Consider the following 18,557-nt stretch of genomic DNA (forward strand, 5'->3'; position numbering starts at 1 on the left):
CGGGTCTCCTCTGGCATGCGTACGCGTCCACAGCGAGATTCCAATCCTTCATCACGACCGCTCCTTCTGGCATCCGAGTCGCCGATGAGCCCCACGTGTCGGGCGCCAATTTGTTGTAAGCAAACCTCAGCTAGGCCTACTTAGTGCAAGGGTTCGCCCTTCTCTGCACAGAGTCCTCAGACCTAAGGAAGAAGTTGGCAATGAAACTGGAAAATACAAAAGCAAAGTTTATTAAACCTTTAAAGGTGGTACTACAGCCCACACAACACCCTTCGGTATTGTATCGAGTAGCACACCGGACTAAAGCACATGGCCCCTTTAATACACAATGAGGGGGCTCAAGAAAAGGCGGTACAAATAACTAGAGCAGATTTATGACCATACAAGGACATTTTGGAAGGCACAATCGATGAGTGGGCGGAGTTAACAGTCTCCGATAACTGGTAGGCACATTCCTATCTGAAACCAATTAATAACGGTCACTGATCCTACTGCGCATGCCTGGGCATGCTGAAAGCGGAGATTACTAAAAATAGCCTGTTGCTGGGCAGACTCCAGGCGCGATGAACAAGAAGGTAGGACCAAGCACATGACGAGCACATGGCAATGTATGGCATACAAAATGGCTGCTACAAATACAAGATGGAGTCGGCATATTTATTACAATAATGGTTAAACCGAAGCATGTCTTCTGCTAATGCTTAATCTAACCGCTGCTGATTTATAACACAGGCCCATGCTCAACACGCCCCTTTCCTCGTGGTGTAGTGGCCTTGAATCCTATGAATCCTGTACAGTAGTTACTCCTTCTCCCACACTAGCTACTCGTACTCAGACGCAGACTCGGAGAAACTGCTCTAGATCTAAAAAATCTAGAAACACATGAATCAAACTGTAAACTCTATATAGCATTATGGCCGCTGGAGGAGTGAAAACGTAATGTAAAGGAACACTGCATTCCCGATGCTGAAAAGATCTAGCTGTGATAAAACCTTTCTTCCAGACGTTTTTATACCAAAGAAATGGTAAATTGTAGCTTTGCAGGTGCAAAAAAAATCACAAAATTCATAGTTTCATAATATTTTGATGAATGGAACCTCAGATGAAGCCATTGTGCACAATGTTGACCCCCGCTCTGATATTAATAGACACTCTTGTGTCTCAAGTGTTTGTGTGAACATTCTTTAGCAAAAACATTTTGGGAGGAATTTTATATGCAAGATATTTAATGCAAAGTTGACAAACTTTTAAACATACAAGCAGTGCAAAGTTTGAAAACTTTGCAGGCGAAAATTTTAACTTTGCCTAACTCCAGTTCTATAGACAGCAGAATAGCACAAAAAGTTACAGAGAACGTCCTGAACAAGAAATGAGGTTTTTGTAGTGTCTTACCAAGTCCGGGAGTAAGAAAATCGATACACCACACAGGATGGTATGTCTTTTCTCCTCAGCATACCATCTCACTCTGTTCTCCGATTATGTCATAACCTTTAATAACCACACCTTAATACCTCCCAACCAGTTACGTAATTCCTCTTGTGAGTCCACTCAGAACTACAATGGTCTTAGCACTCATAGTCTCGCAAGACTACAGGTTTGTAAAGCGAATCTAAGACCATCATGCTTTGCTTGATTGTCAACAAGGACTTGGGTGAGGAGACGGAAGGTGATTCTCTTGTTGACCGGGAGACAGTGCAGGTCTCTCAGGTGTCCGGAGATGTGGCTGCGGCGGGGGATGTCCAGGATGAGTCGTGCTGAGGCGTTCTGGATCCGCTGGAGTCTCTTCTGGAGTTTGGCGGTGGTTCCGGCGTAGAGGGAGTTGCCGTAGTCCAGACGGCTGGTGACGAGGGCCTGGGTGACCGTCTTCCTGGTCTCGGTGGGGATCCACCGGAAGATCTTACGTAGCATGCGCAGGATGTTGAAGCACGACGAGGAGACGGCGTTGACTTGTCTGGTCATGGAGAGGAAGGAGTCCAGGATGAAGCCCAGGTTGCGTGCGTGGTCTGTTGGTTTGGGTGCGTTGCCTAGGGCGGGCGGCCACCAGGAGTCTTCCCAGGTGGAGGGTGATGATCCCAGGATGAGGACTTCCGTCTTGTCCGAGTTCAGTTTCAGGCGGCTGTTCTTCATCCATTCGGCTACCTCTTTCATCCCTTCGTGTAGGTTGGCTCTGGCGGTGGCGGGGTCGATGGTGAGAGAGAGGATCAGCTGGGTGTCATCGGCGTAGGAGATGATGTTGAGCAAATGAATGTTTAGCTCTTGCAGTGGACTCTGTCATTCATCCTTTCTCCAAGTTTGGTCCCTCCTAAACATTCTTCAAACTTTGCATCCATCTCCTGGCTTTGAGCTTCAGAGAAATAGCTTTTCCAGTCTCCGACATCACCTGTGAAGGAAAAACAATAAATCAATACTATCATTTTATAAATGTAGGAGTAAAGGTAGTAAAGTATAGTCAAGGGTAGAGGTCCTAGGGTTTGAGAAACTTGAAAGTTACTAGGTTGTGGCTAGAGTTACTGTGTTACTGGAGCAGAAGTAGATGTACAAGAGTAAGCAGATTAAATAGGGTATGGACAGAGGTATGGGTAACCCAGGGCAGAGGTAACATGGTGTAGAAGCAGGGTTGAAGATAGAAGGGTGCTGGCAGAGTTACTGGGGTACAGGTAAGGGTAGAAATACTAGGATATATGGGTTGGGGTAAAGATACTAAAGTATCGTCCTAGGGTATAGGTACTAGGTTAGAGGAGTAAGGCTGGAGGTACAAGGATAGGTTGGTTTTGTAGGATGTGCGCAGAGGTATGAGGGTTCAGGGAGCAGTGTAGGTACTACGGTATCAGCTGAGGTACTAGGGTATGTGCAAGCCGCAAGATATTAGGATTTTTGAGGGCGGATAATTCAACAAATGGCTGGTGCTCCACCATTTCCAGTGTTGGGGATTCCTCTTATAGGAGATATTTGAAGGCCCAATGACAGGATGGTCCTATTGGACCTGAAAGATGCATAACTTATGGCACATGTCTACCCGCTACATCGTAGATCCCTGTAATTCAGGTGGGGTCTCCAGACATTCAAATTCATGACCCTCACGTTCGGACTGTCCTCTACACCGCGGTTTTTCATGAAGGTCTTGCACCCGGCAAACATCTCAGATCCTTGGGCATGCGCAATAGCCTTCCTGGATGACATTCCTAATGGAGTAATCCTTGAGGAAACTGCCAGAACAGTTCCAAATGATTGTCAACCTCCTAGAAAGTCTCTGGTTCATTATCAACCACCAGAAATAGGTGTTAGCTGCAACTGAAGAGATCATGCTCCTGCGGTTCATGATTGATTCCACCCAGTCAATCCTAAATCTTCCTTTGTGAAAGATGGTGAAGATCAGACAAGAGCTACACAGGACACTCACCAGACCCAATACATGATTGCTCCAGCTCACAGAATTAAAGGACTTTCTCTCATCCTCCGCGCAAGCCATTTTCTGAGGCAAACTACCACCGGGCCTACCACATCTGAAAACATTCCATCATTGGAAGGGACTGACATACTCACAGGAGGCGCCCCTCTTAGAGGGAGGACAAGGCACAGAGAAGATGGTGACATGCCACATGGAGCCCGAGAACGGGGAGCGCTATTTGTACCCCAACCATATCTTGCATTAGAATTGGATGCCAGCAGAAGTGGCTGGGAGGGTCAGATGAGGGGAGATATCACAGAAGGAGAATGGTCCTCTCATGAGCAACAGTTAAACATCAACTGCCTAGAACTGCTTGTGGGATCCTTTGCAGTGCAATGCTGGATCAAGGAAAAGAGCTAATGAGGCGACCTTTTGCAAATGGACAATATCGCGGCAGAGCTAGATATCAATCACCTAGGGGGATGAGATCTTAGATCCTCTTGGATTTGGCAAGGAATTTCTAATATTATTGCCTAAAATCCCAAATTTTAGTGACAACAGAGTACCTTCTGGGGAAGCAGACAGGCATTCGCGACCCATGCAGGTCATGAGCATCTGGAAACCTGATCAAAGGGTGTTCAATCAGATCTTATCCAGATGGTACTGGCCCACAACATACTTATTTGACTCCAGGCTGGATAGCCAGCTAGTCAGATACTTCAGAAGGAGACCTGACCCAGTGACCCACTGTGTGGCATTGCTTTGCAAGGCTTTGTGTCATCTGGCATTGGTTCCGATGCGTTGGTGCAGCGAGGCTTTGCCGGGTTCCGCATCAGATTTGATGTAACCTTCAGTTAGGCAAGGAGGTTATCTCTGATACCAGCCGAGGGTCCTGGACATAGGGAAGCAAATCTTGGAGATCAGGAACTTGCTGTGGAACTCAGGGGTTCACTCCAGAAGAGGCCAGCAAGGCTCGGGCAGGTCCATTGCAGCAGGCAATTGGGCAGTTGGCGGGTGGCCTCTCGTGCATATTATGTCCCTGTAGCTCAGAACAAAAGGTAGTCAACTGACCCTTGGAGTCACTCAGGTTAGCTTGGGATGATATGCAGCAGGATAGTCCTCTGGGGGGAACAAAGCAAGCCTTAAGCAGGACAAATTTCTGATTGCAGCAGGGCATACCTGTGGAGAACAAGGCATCCCTTCTGTAATGTCCACAGGTTTAGGAGTGTCCTCAAGAGTGACTCAGGAGGTCCAATATGTATAACTGATGACAGCCTTTGAAGTGCGAGGATTCCCTATATTACCTCCTTATCTGGTTCTGTAAAGATCTCTCCTACGCCTGGCAAGGCTCCAAGAAGTCTGTGGTGACAAAAGACTAGTGTCAAGTTCCCTTGTGTGTGCTGGAGGCAAACCCTTTGAAGGGTAAATGGTGCAGAGAATAGTTCTGCCCCCAACCATTCTGACAGGATTGACCCCCGCACCCCAGCTACACCAAGATCCTATTGTTCACTGTCTGGGCCCAATAAGCATTGCTGACAGAGAATAGGCCTAGACATCTGAAAACTCTTAGAGGCCTTAATAACCATTAGGAAGGAAACTACCAACTTTCTACAACTATGCAAAAAAGTGATAAATGGAATGCTTGAGTTAAATTCAGCCATTGATAATTAAATGGGGCCGCATCACAGTCCATCATTATTTTGCACACCTTGCCAACACAGACTGGACCCAGCTATATGAAAATGGGTCTTGACCCTGCTACAATCAGAACAGTCTAGCCTAAACATCCAAGCCAGGTCCACCCTGAACCGGAACACAAGCAGCCCATGGCTGGTTTCGCCCATGTTATGGGCTCATTAGCCAGGTAAAGCTTGGTTCCAGTGATATAGTGTTCATAGGACCCACATCAGGGCCTACCTGTTCTGCTTAGGGCGACATACTACATCATAGAAAAAGTGATGAACAGAATGCTTGACTGTTCAAATTGAAGCAGGGTCATAACTGAGGTGACATGATGTGCAAAATAACGATGGACTTGGAATGCCGCCACAAGTTGTTACTAGTGGCTAAGATTAATTCAAGCATTCCATCCAATACTTTTTGTATAATTTAAATGTAAACATTTTTAAAAGTGCCATTTTCAAAAATGCAATCTAAAATCTGACTATACCATTAACATAAATTTCAAATTACAATTCTGTTGAGCCTAAACAATGTATCTGTACTCAAACCCAATCTAAAGTTAGCACTTATTAAATGTAATAAGGTAACCCAATGTTAACCTATGGAACAGGTAGGCTCAGCAATAGTGAAAAATGAATTTATGAGTTTTTCACTACCAGGACATGTGAAACCTACAAACACATATCCCACTTTTTAAATACAATGCACTCTGCCCTATGTGCTGTTTAGGGCCTACCATAGGAGTGAATTATATGTATTAGAAAGGAAGATTTAGACCTGGCAAAAGATGTTGTTTGACAGCTAGAATTCACAGTTTAAAATTACACACAGGCTGCTATTGCAGGACTCAGATATACTTTAAAATGCTACTTTAGTTGATGGCACCATGAGTTCTGCAGAAGAATTTAATTTGCAGGCCCTGGGTATGTGTAGTACCGTATACTAGGAGCTTATGAGTAATTTAAATGTACCATTGAGATGTAGAACCCTCATCAGCCAGGCTAGTTTGAATCCAGTTGCACAGTGAGGTTTAAACACTTTTCACACAAAGTGGGATGGGTAAAGCTTTATCACGATATAGGAAAGAACACTGAGGAACTATACATTTGAGTTTTGTCTAAATATAGAGGAAAAGTCCCATGTATTACCACATTAATGTTTTCCCCGTGTTCCCCCATTCCTTCGTAATTGAAATGTTTAAGTATGCCCAGGCTTTAGAGAGCTTTCTAACCACTGCTTTCATCTTTCTCATCGCCGCCTGGGATTTGATGCTGTCTGCTCGGGTTTCCTCTCTGTGAGCCGTTATTCCTTGATGGATTGACTCCATCATCGTCATCAATGATAATTGTGTGGGCTCATTGGGCTTTAGGTTGCATGATTCCGAGTTGAAATTCCCTTGAAGAGATGTCGTAGGGGAGTGGTCCCAAGCCAATGCGTTATGATCTCTTTGTGGCGGTGCATTTTTTATGATAGATGAAGGTAGCCCAGCTTCACTGTCACTCTCTGTTTCCGGATTGCTGCCATCAATATCTGAACTATGTGTCTCGTCATCCTCTTCTGACCAGTTGGCCTCCTCTGTAACCGAGAAAAAACACTCACTAGGGGTCTTTTCCTTTTCCATTTCCTTCTCGCCATGAATAACCCCAGAATAGATGGTTTTAGTTTTAGGGTTGTCAGGTAGTCCCTTGTTTTTTTCCGAGCCCATTGCAAGACTGGTACCTTCTTTAAATGGATCAGCTATGGGTATGCCCTCTTTAGTTGATAAAGCTGCTGAGCCTTGTGTTGAGGGGAGCAGTATATCCTGTGAGGGCACTGGCGAGGGTAGTACGGTGGTAGTCTCATTATTGCTGGATACAACGAAGTCCCCAGACCCCAATCCGACATCTAGAGACTCTAAGTGCGTTGTTATCAGATTATCACCGCCTATAATGTTGTCCCTGGCAGCCTCCGACCGATCCGATCGAGGGATCTGTGGGTCTATGACTGGGTTTTTCTCAAGAGTACTAACTGGCAGTAGTAATGGTTGATCGAGGGACTCACATGTTGCAGACAGATTGGGTTGTGGAGGTATTACAGTTTGTACCAAAAGCCCGGGGTCCGCCGCTTCTAGAGCTGGCTCGATATCCTTCAGTTTCCTTTTTTTTTCATTCCGATTCAACATTTCAACCACGCTGACCGTTGCTGTGGCTGTCGCTAGACGGGTTCTGACCTTGGGGGAGTTCTGACCCAAAGCTGTCTGCATCTTTGCCCGTACTGATCCAGTTTCTGAGGCTGCCCCTTCTAGCCCAAGATTTGCGCCATTGTCCATATTTGAGCTACTAGCTAGATTGCCAGGCACTGATGCGCCTTCCACCATGCCCTTTTTCTTTGTTTTCCCCCCAGTATTGACTTTAGGGGGCATGGGTGCAGCCACTATTAACAGGGAGATCCCCTGCCTCACCTCAGTTAATGTGGTGCACCACGGAGCCACTCCACTGCTCTGTGCCGGGCCGTTGAACCTGCTCAGACTACCAGGTCTGCTGAATCTGCCGAGTTTGCTGAGCCTGCTGAAGCTGCGGCCGTTTCCGCCTCGGCTCACCGATCCCGCCGGTCCGGAGTGGCTCCGCCTCCAAGCTACGCGAGCTGCGTGAGCTCTGCTAGGGCCAGCTGGGCCGATTACCGACACAGCTACTGCTATGACCCGGAGCCTCACCAGAACCGAACGGGGCAGCCCTTCAACGAGATTGCCTGTCAACATCGAGGTATTTCTTCCCCGACCGCTCGAGCGCCTTTAGCCTTACGCTTCCAAAAAAGAGCTGCGCTTCGGAGCTTCTTCTCTCCGCTAGACCAGTGCACCGGGGGTTTACACGTGTATCCTCCCAGCCAGCCGGTTAGCTCCTTGTTGCTAGTCTTTTAATTGATTATTAGCCCCTTCTTGTTAGTGTTTTCTGCACCACGCCGGTCCCTGCCAAGGAAACACGGAATCGGCATTCCGACATCGCCGTTCTGTCCCGCTGGTCCCGTTTTGTCTCAGTTGAGCTCCGTTATCAGATAGAGCGCCGAGATTCTCGCAGCCCTCCACTCAGCTTTCCACTCGCCTTCTGCTCTCTGGTGATGCTCCACAGTCTCTCCACCATTCGTATCCAATGTCTCACAGGGAGCCTGTATGCCGAGGTCGTGTCTCAAAGCATCACTTCATCCCTGCACTGTGACCACTGCTGCTGCTCAGCCGCTGGTCACGGCCACCATCTTGCCTCTCACGGCCGCCATCAAGCCTGGGTAAACGTCGGCGACAGGGTCTCAAATTTAGAGGAGAGGGTGGTCGCCACTGAAGCCGAGGCGGCCGCAGCCACGACCAAAGTAGAAAATCTTGGAGCCCAAGCAATCGACATCCAGTTGAAGCTAGAGGACCTTGAAAATAGGCAAAGAAGGAACAACCTCAGAGTCCTGGGTATTCCGGAAGGGGCAGAGGGACAGGATGCTAAGTTGTTCATAGTCAAAATATTTGAGAAAGCTTTTCCTGACATCGCCGGTTGGAACTGGACCACTGAAATACAGAGAGCACATAGGACACCCTTTAGATTGAAAAAAAATGCCAGAGAAGGGGTCAAGCCTAGAGCAATCTTAATTTACATAGGCAATTTTCTTCTTCGTCAGTCCATCTCAGAGAAAGCCCGGCCAGATGCTAAAAGGACATTTGAAGGAGGGTCCTTCTTTGTCAGACCGGACTTCTGTCATTCCACTGTGGAACGTAGATGGAGATTAAGGCAATTGATCAAGCCTTTTCAGGACAAAAAAGTCCAGGTCTACCTTATCAATCCTGCTCAGTTAAAGATTATCCATCTTGGTAAGACCTTGTATTTCTCCTCGGAAATCAAGGCCCAGGAGTTCTTGGACTCTATTTAGCATACGGTGTCACTGTATGAAGGCTCAGGCTTAGATTAACTTAAGGTTCAGTTAGAGTATCACTCAGTAAATTTTGTTACTGCAGGGAGATCCGTGGTGTGATTTGGGGGAGCTTTGTAGGTTAACTGTGGTTGTATATAAGCCGAGGTTGACGTTGGGTCTATTAATTGCACTGTGTTCATTGCCGCACCCATCACTTGCACAGACTTCGTCTGCGCGCCTCACCGGGGGGTGAGTTATGTTCAGGGGGGGGGGGGTTGGGAGGGCTCTTCGTGGGAGGGCGGGTAGGGGGAAGAAAAAGAAGCAAAAAGAAAGTTCATGCATTAATGTTTGTTGATACACTGGAGAAAATGAAAGTGGTTATACATGTTATTGTTAGGCATAAGATAAAAAGTGATTGGTTAGCTTGTTGGTTGGTTTCTCTCCAGGGCTATGTCAAAGATTAAGATAATTAGTCTTAATATAGGTGGACTGAATGACTGGAAAAAAAGGGAAAAATTAGTGGAGTATGTTAAAGTAGTAAACCCCGATATTGTTTGTCTACAAGAGACTCATCTGCCATGGAAAAAGAAACATTGGCTAAATATAAGGGGGTATGAAATATTCTCGTGTTCCTCGCAGACCTCAACTGTAAAGGGGGTAGCTATCATTGGTCGGGTTGGATTGGGTGGGGTTAAAAAATCAAAAGCTGACCCACTGGGAAGATGGGCTATATGTGAATTGGGATTAGGTATTACTCTCTGCTCAGTGTATGGGTCTAATCTGGATGATGCTGGGGTGATGAATCACATTGAAAGGGAGCTTACCAACTGGCCATCACCTGTGGTACTATGTGGTGACCTTAATATCTCGGCAGATTTTACAGGCAATACCCAAAATAAAGGAAGAAAACCCCGGGTATTCAGGGCAATCTCTTCTATAATTCATTCTTATGGCCTGAAGGATGTCTGGGGCAATTTAAAGAAAGATGATCCTGGGTTCACATACTTTTCACACCCATTCAATAAATACACAAAATTGGATTATTTCTTAGTAACAGCCACTCTCCTCAGCACCGTAGAAATTTCTATGCTCCCAAAGCTAATATCGGATCATAACCCTCTTGTCTTGGATCTGTCTATCACTAATCCAAGAGGAAAAATGAGACCATGGTCCTTTGATAGGAAACTCCTATTAGATAGTAATTACATCGCACATATAAAGAGTTGGTCTCAAGCATTTTTTGATGCCAACAGATATAGTGCTTCTCGTGGTATGGTTTGGGATAGCTTCAAGGCGGGTTTAAGAGGTGAGACTATCAGCTTTTCTGCACGATTGTGGAAAAACATAAAGGAAGAAAGGGAGGGATTCTTGGATGGGTTGGCAAAGGCCGAGGAACAACATAGGAGAGATGTATATAACGGGATTCAGGGTCCTCAGAGTCTAGATAGTTTAAACACAATAAAAGCAGATATTCACCGGCAACTAGCAAGGAAAGCGGCAGCAGAATATCATACCCACAGATTGGGAATGTATGAAACAGGTGAGAATGCTGGAAGGGCTCTAGCATTAAAAATAAGACAGGCTACCTCAAAAAATATTATTACTGAAATTAAAGAGGGGGAACATATCTATAAAAAACCAACAGAAATCCTAGAGGTCTTTAGGCGTTACTATCAGGCTCTCTATAAAGAGGATGCAGATACAACTTATCCAAGCAAGAATTGGCAGGATACGGGTAAAAATTTGTTGCCCAATGAGAGGGAAATCTTAGAACAGGATATTACTATGGAGGAGCTCCGACAAGCACTGAAAGAATTATCAGCAGGAAAAGCAGCAGGACCGGATCTTATACCCCTGGAAGTTTATAAACATCTGAGTGAAGAGACGGCTCCTCTCCTATTAGATCTATTTAATGAGGTTATTAATACAGGCATTATACCAGAGTCCTGGACCAAAACTAATATAGTGGTCTTTCATAAAAAAGGCAAACCCAAGGAGAGCCCAGGCTCGTACCGGCCTATCTCATTAATTAACAGCGATAATAAACTTTACGCAAAAATATTGGCCACCCGAATGGGAAGGTTTATTGCAGGCCTCGTCTCCTCCTGGCAACATGGTTTTATCCCCGGAAGGGGTACCACCGACCATATAAAAAGAGCTATAACCCTGTTTGATATGCACGCCAGGGAGGGGGAGGGGATCGCAATGATCCTCCTCGACGCCGAGAAGGCGTTTGATCGGGTTAAGTGGAGCTTTTTATGGAAAGTGTTGGAGAGCAGAGGATTTTGCCCCCGATTCCTTCAGGCAATTAAGGCCATGTATCATACCCCAACAGCTAACATCCACCTAATGGGTGAGGGCTCTAATCCGATCCATATCTCAAGAGGGACAAGACAAGGGTGCCCATGTTCACCTATCCTATTTGCACTATATATTGACCCCCTGATTTGTCACATTATGGGTAATATAAATATTAAACCAATTATCACGAACGGATATGTAACTAAAATTCTCGCTTATGCAGATGACCTAGCCATCACTACTGTGGATCCTGCTAGCGCTATGAGGGAACTAATTAATGTTACTTCTGATTTCGGTAGTGCATCCGGATACAGATTAAATGTGGCAAAAACACAGGTTCTATGCTCCAGCAAGACAGTCAAGTTGGATAATAGATATGTGGACTCCGCTGTTTATTTGGGAATCACAATTAATGCCCAGACACAGGAAATTATCAAGGATAATTTCTCACCATTATTGTCGAAAATGAAACAGGATCTAAAGCGGATCGATACTTTGCATTTATCAATTATAGGCAGGGCGAATGTCATTAAAATGACAATGTTTCCAAGAATTTTATATAAATTCAGATCGATCCCTTTTAAAATTGATGATATTTTGATCAGGGAAATGGAGGCAATTTTTATGAGTTTTATTTGGCAATATGGCAAGGTGAGGAGATCAATCAAATTTATGTCTCTTCCTCAGGAAAAGGGTGGCCTGGGTATACCAAACTTAAAATTTTACCATTGGTCTTGTCTGCTTACAGATATGGCTATACTTTTCTTCCCTGCTAACACGGTAAATTCTCAAAGTGGTATTCCCTCTTTCTATAAGCTATTATTAGGGAATGAGACCGATGGAGTACTTCTAAGACATTTTGACAAACGTTTCTTTAAGTCTCAAGGGCACAAAATGTTGGAAGATATTTATACAATTTGGGTGGGGATACAGAAGAATCAGAATATCCCGAAGTACAATAAACACACTCCACTTTGGAACTCTGGGTTATTCCCCCACTTGAGCACAGACGGGCCCTGGAGACACTGGGAAAGACAAGGAATCACCTCATTGGGTCAAGTGATGGTAAAGGATCTACTGAGGCCCCTAGATCTCCTGGTGTCTCGGTATGCACTTCAAGGCTCTCAAGAGCTTAAATACATACAACTGACTAATACAATTAAATCCAAGAGACCGACCATAGATGTATCTAAAGAATGTGCACTTTTAGACTACTTAAAGGGAGGTGGCCGTCGCATAAGGAAATTGTACGTATTATTTTTGGATACACTGTTGGATGATTTGCTCAAGACAGAAACTACTTGGGCAGGGAAATTAAATGATCCTGATATCGATTTAGACAGAGACATTCTTATGGATAAAAGGTTTTTAAGATCTTCAAATCTAAGAGCGCAGCATTTTAAAACTTTATTCAATCTCTATTATACGCCGGCAAAATTATTTGACTGGGGCAAGAGAGTAGACCATAATTGCCCCTGATGTGGCAAGGGTCCGGCAGATCTGCTTCACATGTTTTGTGGCTGCGAGAAATTAGGACCAATTAAAACTGAAATAGGAAAGTTTTTAGAGGGGTTGCTAGATACTAGGATTGATCTATCCCCAACTGTATTAATTCTTGGGGTTGATACCAAAATGGGGCTGAGTGTAGAGATGGAGGCACTGTTTTTTATAGCTACAGCAGTCTTCATAATATTAATTGCTGCCGCTTGGAAAGACACTGAGGCCCCAACCTTTCAGATGTGGATGTGTAGGCTATTAGGGATTCACAACATTGAATCAGAGCTATACGCACTGAAGGGGGTGAAATCCAGAGATATGGGACTTAGGATCTGGTCACCTGTGGCAGCATGGAGGCAGTCAAAAACCCATGGCTTTTAATCTGTCAAATATCCATAGTATTACCTCCTGCTTAATCTTAATATATTATAAGCATATGTATCTTCCGCTATATTAATGGTTTTAATTAGATCAAGTACTTTTTAGAAGGTGAAAATTTGTTAGTTTTATTTATGCCTTGATATTTATAACTACGTGGTAACGTCGTGCCAATTTGTATTCTCTGTTCTGTATTTGTTATGATATCGACATGAACTTTCAACAAAAAAAAAAAAAAAAAAAGAAATGTTTAAGTATGCAACATCTTTTGAATGTCTATAAAATAATAATTAGATTTGAAATATTATTTGGATTGTGATGCTAAAGGTAACACAAGACTATCTAGATAAGATGATGTATTGTTTATGATTTGTTTCACCTATGTGTGTTTATATTGTGTACCACATATTTAATTTTGTTGCTTTATGTTTGTGAACGACATGTACATAAGTTTTTTCTGCATTTAGACTTTAATGTCTCTTCTGCTTTGAGCATACTAAAAAAAACTTAAAAATTTGAAGAAAAGGTATAAATAAAGTACCAGATCAAATGAAAATAAATATGTTTGGTCTAGCGGTAATTTAAAGACGCAAATAAATACACAGGTCCTGGTCCTTTCCGTTGCTACAGATACTTTGTAAAAGTGCCATTTTCAAAATTGCAATGAACAATTTGACTTTACCATTACAAAAAGGCTTTATCATTGTAATTTTATAGATATGATACAGCTACATGCTCCAAACTGGTGATTAAAGCTTATTAAATGTAATAAGGAATCCCCAATGTTATCCTATAGGAGGGATAGGCCTCAGAGTAGTAAAAAGAAATTGAAGTATTTTTTTATTTACTACCTGATATGTAAATCTTAGAAGGCCATGTCCAATCCTTTAATTGCACAGCACCATGTCCTATGGGCCTTAGATAGGGGTCATTTATGCACTAAAAGGAGAGAGTTTAAGCCTTGCCAAGGGCAGGTCTTGAACATGTTTTAAGGTGCTAATTACGTGGTTGGCACAATAAGTGCTGCAAGCCCACTAGTAGCACTTAATTGGGAGGTCTTTAGTAAATGGTATACCACTTTACAATTGATGTATAAGTACATTAAGTATGCTAGTTGGGTATAAGCCAATTTTACTATGTCTTAGGATGAGAGTGGAGGGGTGTGGTGTAGCGGCCAGGGCAGCTGTCTTCGGAGCACAGGGTACACGGTTCGATCCCCGGCTCCTTCAGTTGGTTTGAATCAAGCACCAGGGGATGTCGCAACAGATAGTCTGCCTGGTTGTTCGCTTTGGGATGGTACACCACTTCAAAGTTGTAATGTTGGATCTGTACTGCCCACTTCTCGATCCGCAGGGGTCTACTTCTCACCGTTCTGGTGAAAATGGGAACTAGCGGCTTGTGATTGGTCACGATTCGAAACTGGTGCCCGCACAGATACATATCAAAATGCTGACATGCCTTTCTTTCAATCTGTGCATACCGAGACTCCATCGCTGTCAGCGCCCTGCTGGCATAGGTGATAGGCATCCACTTTTCCCTGCCACTTTGTTATGTTATGTTATGTTATGTTATGTTATGTTATGTTATGTTATGTTATGTTATGTTACTATAGTTTTGTATAGCGCAAATCACCACTGGTCTCTAAGCGCTTTTCAAAGAAAGAAACACAACACACTGCCACCGATGGACCGCCCGCCACCACAGAACGGTTTAAAGTATAGATGTAATCTTTTTAAACAGGTGGTTCTTTAACGCTTTTCTGAAGGACAGTAGCACGGACTCCCCTTGCAAGGTTGCCGGTAGTTCGTTCCAGATTTGCGGAAGGAGGACCGACAAATCTCTGCCACCCTTTGATTTAAGATTAAATCTTGGTGGAGTTAGTTTCATGCTTTGGAGGAGCGCAAGGCTCTGCCCGGGGTGTACTTTCTCAGACGATCTTTAATGTATTTGGGGGCTTATCCATAGATGGCTTTTTGGGCAATGCAAAGACACTTGAACTGCTCTCGATGTTCAATGGGCAGCCAGTGCAGCATCCGTAGAAGGGGTGTCGCTCGAGTTCTCCTCGGTAGGGAGAAGATTTGGAATTTGGAATTTGGAAGTGGATTTGTAGAGCGCATAGCTACCCTTAGGCATCCCAGCGCTGAGAGGACCTAGTTTTTTCCAAGTGGAGGCCAGAAACAGGGAGATTTAGGGGAAGAGCCACGTTTTTAATTGTTTTCGGAAGGAGAGTAGGTTATGATCTCTCCTCATGGCAAGTGGGAGGGTGTTCCAGAGCTTTGGCGCGTTGTAGGCGAACATGTGACCGCCAGATCTTGCCTTTTTTATCCTTGGGATAGAAGCCAGGGCAAGTGAATCAGATCTTAGATGTTTGGTAGACTGGTGTGGTTTCATCAGGGATCTGAGTATTGGAGGGCCCTTATCATGCAAGATTTTGTGCGATATGCAGAGCGTCTTGAAAGTAATGCGCTCCTTCACTGGGAGCCAGTGTAGGCTTTTGAGGGCTGGTTTCGCCGAGCTCCGTGCTTTGGTTCCTGTAAGGACTCTAGCTGCGGCGTTTTGGGCCACCTGAAGTTTCTGAATGACTGATGCAGGGGCTCCCAGGTACAAGACGTTACCATAGTCTAACCTTGAGTTAACCAGTCCCTGCATCAGTAACTTCCTGGACTGGAAGGGAATCAGGTGGAGGATCTTACGGGCCATACGAATTAAGCCGAAGCAGATCCCTGAGGTTTTTCTGGCCTGGGTTTTAAAATTAAGGTCCTGGTCGAGCCAGATGCCTAGGCTTTTGACCTCGGTTTTAGGGGTTGGGTAAGTACCCATGCAAGGTGGCCAGGAAAGATTTGTGGGTAGTTTGTTCTGGTTGCCTAGGAAAAGGATCTCCGATTTATCGCCGTTGAGCTTGAGTCTTGAGTCAGACATCCATTGTGAGATACCTTCGAGACATCTGGCGAGATTTTCTAGGCTAGTGTTTGAGTGATTGATGGACACCACCAGCTGGGTGTCGTCAGCGTACATCACTGTCTTGACGCCAAAAGGAGTGATAACGTCTTCGAGGGGGGACATATAAACATTAAAAAGTGTGGGGCTCAGTGAGGAGCCCTGGGGGACCCCACACTGCATGGTCAGGGCTTTGGACGTGGAGAAACCATCAGACACCTGAAAAGATCTACCCTCAAGAAATGATTTAATCCAAGCAAGGGCTGAGTCGGTGATTCCCACTCGACTTAGCCGGTGGACCAAGATGGCGTGGTCCACCGTGTCGAAGGCGGCACTTAGATCGAGGAGGATCACTGCCACTGATCCTCCTGCGTCTATGATGGCTCTCGCCTCTTCGACAACTGCTAGTAGGGCGGTGTCGGTGCCTTGCCCCGGTCTGAAGCCGGTCTGGGAGTCGCGTAGCAAGTGATTTGACTCCAGAAAGATGGATAGCTGCTGGTTAGCTATTCGTTCGGCCACTTTGCTGATCCCTGGGAGGAGCGAAATGGGCCTGAAGTTGGAGGGGTCCCTGGGATCCAGGTGAGGTTTTTTCAGGAGGGCTTTGACGGTAGCCTTCTTCCAATTGGCTGGGACGGTACCCTTCCTAAAGGAGGCATTTATAAGATTGGTGAAAGGTTGAGCTACAATGGGGGCGACCAGTTTTAGCTTGCTGATGGGTGCAGGGTCAGATGGCGAGCCACTTTTTACAGTTTGCAGGGTGTCTAAAAACGTCTCCGTGGAGATCTGGTCAAAGGCTCGTAGGTAAGGAGCCTCAGGATGAAGGGGAGGTGAGGTGGTGTGGAGAGGGACAGAGGGTACAGGGAGTGAAGTAAGAATTTTATCGATTTTTGCGGAGAAGAAATTGGCCATTTGATTACATCTAGCACCCTCAGGGTCTGGTAGGGAGGGGGGGTCCTGGATTTTTGTAAGGAGCCGTACTATGCGGTATGTTTCCTTCGCGGATCAGCCTGGACGTATCATTCTGCACTACCTGTAGTTTCCTAAGGAGCTTCCGCGGAAGACCCAAATAAAGAGCATTACCATAGTCCAACCGCGAGATGACTGTGGCGGACACAATGGATTGCAGAGTTGGAACCGAAAGAATGGGTACATGTTTCCAGAGTTGCCTAAGTAGGCCTATACAAGAGCCTATCACCGCGGAAACTTGGGGGGCCATGGACAGCTCTGCATCAATTTTTAGTCCTAGGCTTTTCACTACTGTTCCCGGAGTTGGCACCTCCCCTAATTCGGGGGCCAGAAGAGCTCACACCAGGGGCTGTCTTGTGTAGTGATAACAAGCACCTCAGTTTTATCTGCGTTAACCTTCAGGAGGTTGTTTGCCATCCAGTTAACCGTGAATCTAAGAAGATTCTTTACTGAGTCTTGCACCTGGCCGGTGTTATCAAGTTGGACTAACAATTGAGTGTCGTCTGCATAGTTAAAAACTTGGGAGTTTCTATGTGTGAGTTCCTCCACTAAAGGTTGTAGATAAATATTAAGAGGAGATAGTGCAGATCCCTGGGGTATGCCGCAAGTCACAAAACTAGCAGCGGAGAGTTGGTCTCCCATTTGCACTCTCTGAGTCCGGCCAGTTAGGAAGGAATTGAGCCATTTAAATGCTTGCCCCGTGATTCCCAAATTCGATACACGGTTCAGCAGGATAGCATGGCTGACAGTATCGAAAGCTGCTAACAGATCCAAGAGAATCAGAGCACAAGGCTATTTATTATCGGCCCTGATTCTCAGATCGTCAACAACAGAGGCCATCACCAGTTCCGTGCTGTGCTGTGATCAAAATCCTGCCTGTCTGGGGTGGAGGAGTCCATGTTTCTCAAAGTAGCGGGCCAGAGTATTCAAGACCTGCTTTTCCAGGATATTTGCAAGGAAAGGGAGTTGGGAAATGGGCCTTAGTGTCTGCTCCTACTTTTTTCAAAAGGGGGATAACCCTGGCTTCCTTCAGCTTCACTGGCAGGCACCCTGAATCTAATGACGCATTTAGTAAATCCGGCAGCTGCTTTTCCAGGCCAGGCAAGGCCATTTGGAATATTCTCGGCGGGCAAGGGTCCATTCTGGAACCTGATTTTATATGGTGAGCTAATGCCACCAAACTCCCTTGATTAAGGCGTGGAATGCAGTTCAAGTTCCAGGTCAGGTCCTGGGGATTAGATGGGTCTAACACCCTGAGGTCAGCCGGGGTTCTAGTAATGTCCATGACGATATATTGGACTTTCTGAAGAAATTACTTGTGGAAGGTATCACAGTCCGGATTTTACCCACCATCTGCATGAGTTCCTTCAGGATGGCGAAAGTCTCCTTTTGCTTATTCCCGGCTCGACCAATTCTGTCCTCATAGAAAGCTGCCTTCCTTAATAGGATATCAGCCTTATATTTAGACAGGAGAGCTTTGTAGGTGTCAGACTCCGCAAGGCTATAGTTAAGTCTCCACCTTCTTTCTTCTTGACGCAGA

At 45.3% G+C, this 18,557-nt stretch overlaps 1 protein-coding gene across 1 annotated transcript in view; it reads right to left on the minus strand.

Annotated features, from left to right (window-relative positions):
• Positions 1–2,249: 2,249 nt before the first annotated feature.
• Positions 2,250–18,557, minus strand: part of LOC147672977 (sulfotransferase 6B1-like) — a 218,356-nt gene continuing 202,048 nt past the window's right edge. The window contains exon 6 of the mRNA XM_086947850.1: positions 2,250–2,380. Within this exon, the coding sequence (XP_086803976.1) occupies positions 2,250–2,380 (131 nt within the window). The remainder of the gene's footprint in view (positions 2,381–18,557) is intronic.

The sequence above is a fragment of the Lissotriton vulgaris genome (assembly GCF_964263255.1).
Source record: "Lissotriton vulgaris chromosome 7 unlocalized genomic scaffold, aLisVul1.2 SUPER_7_unloc_1, whole genome shotgun sequence".
In the NCBI taxonomy this organism is placed as follows: domain Eukaryota; kingdom Metazoa; phylum Chordata; class Amphibia; order Caudata; family Salamandridae; genus Lissotriton; species Lissotriton vulgaris.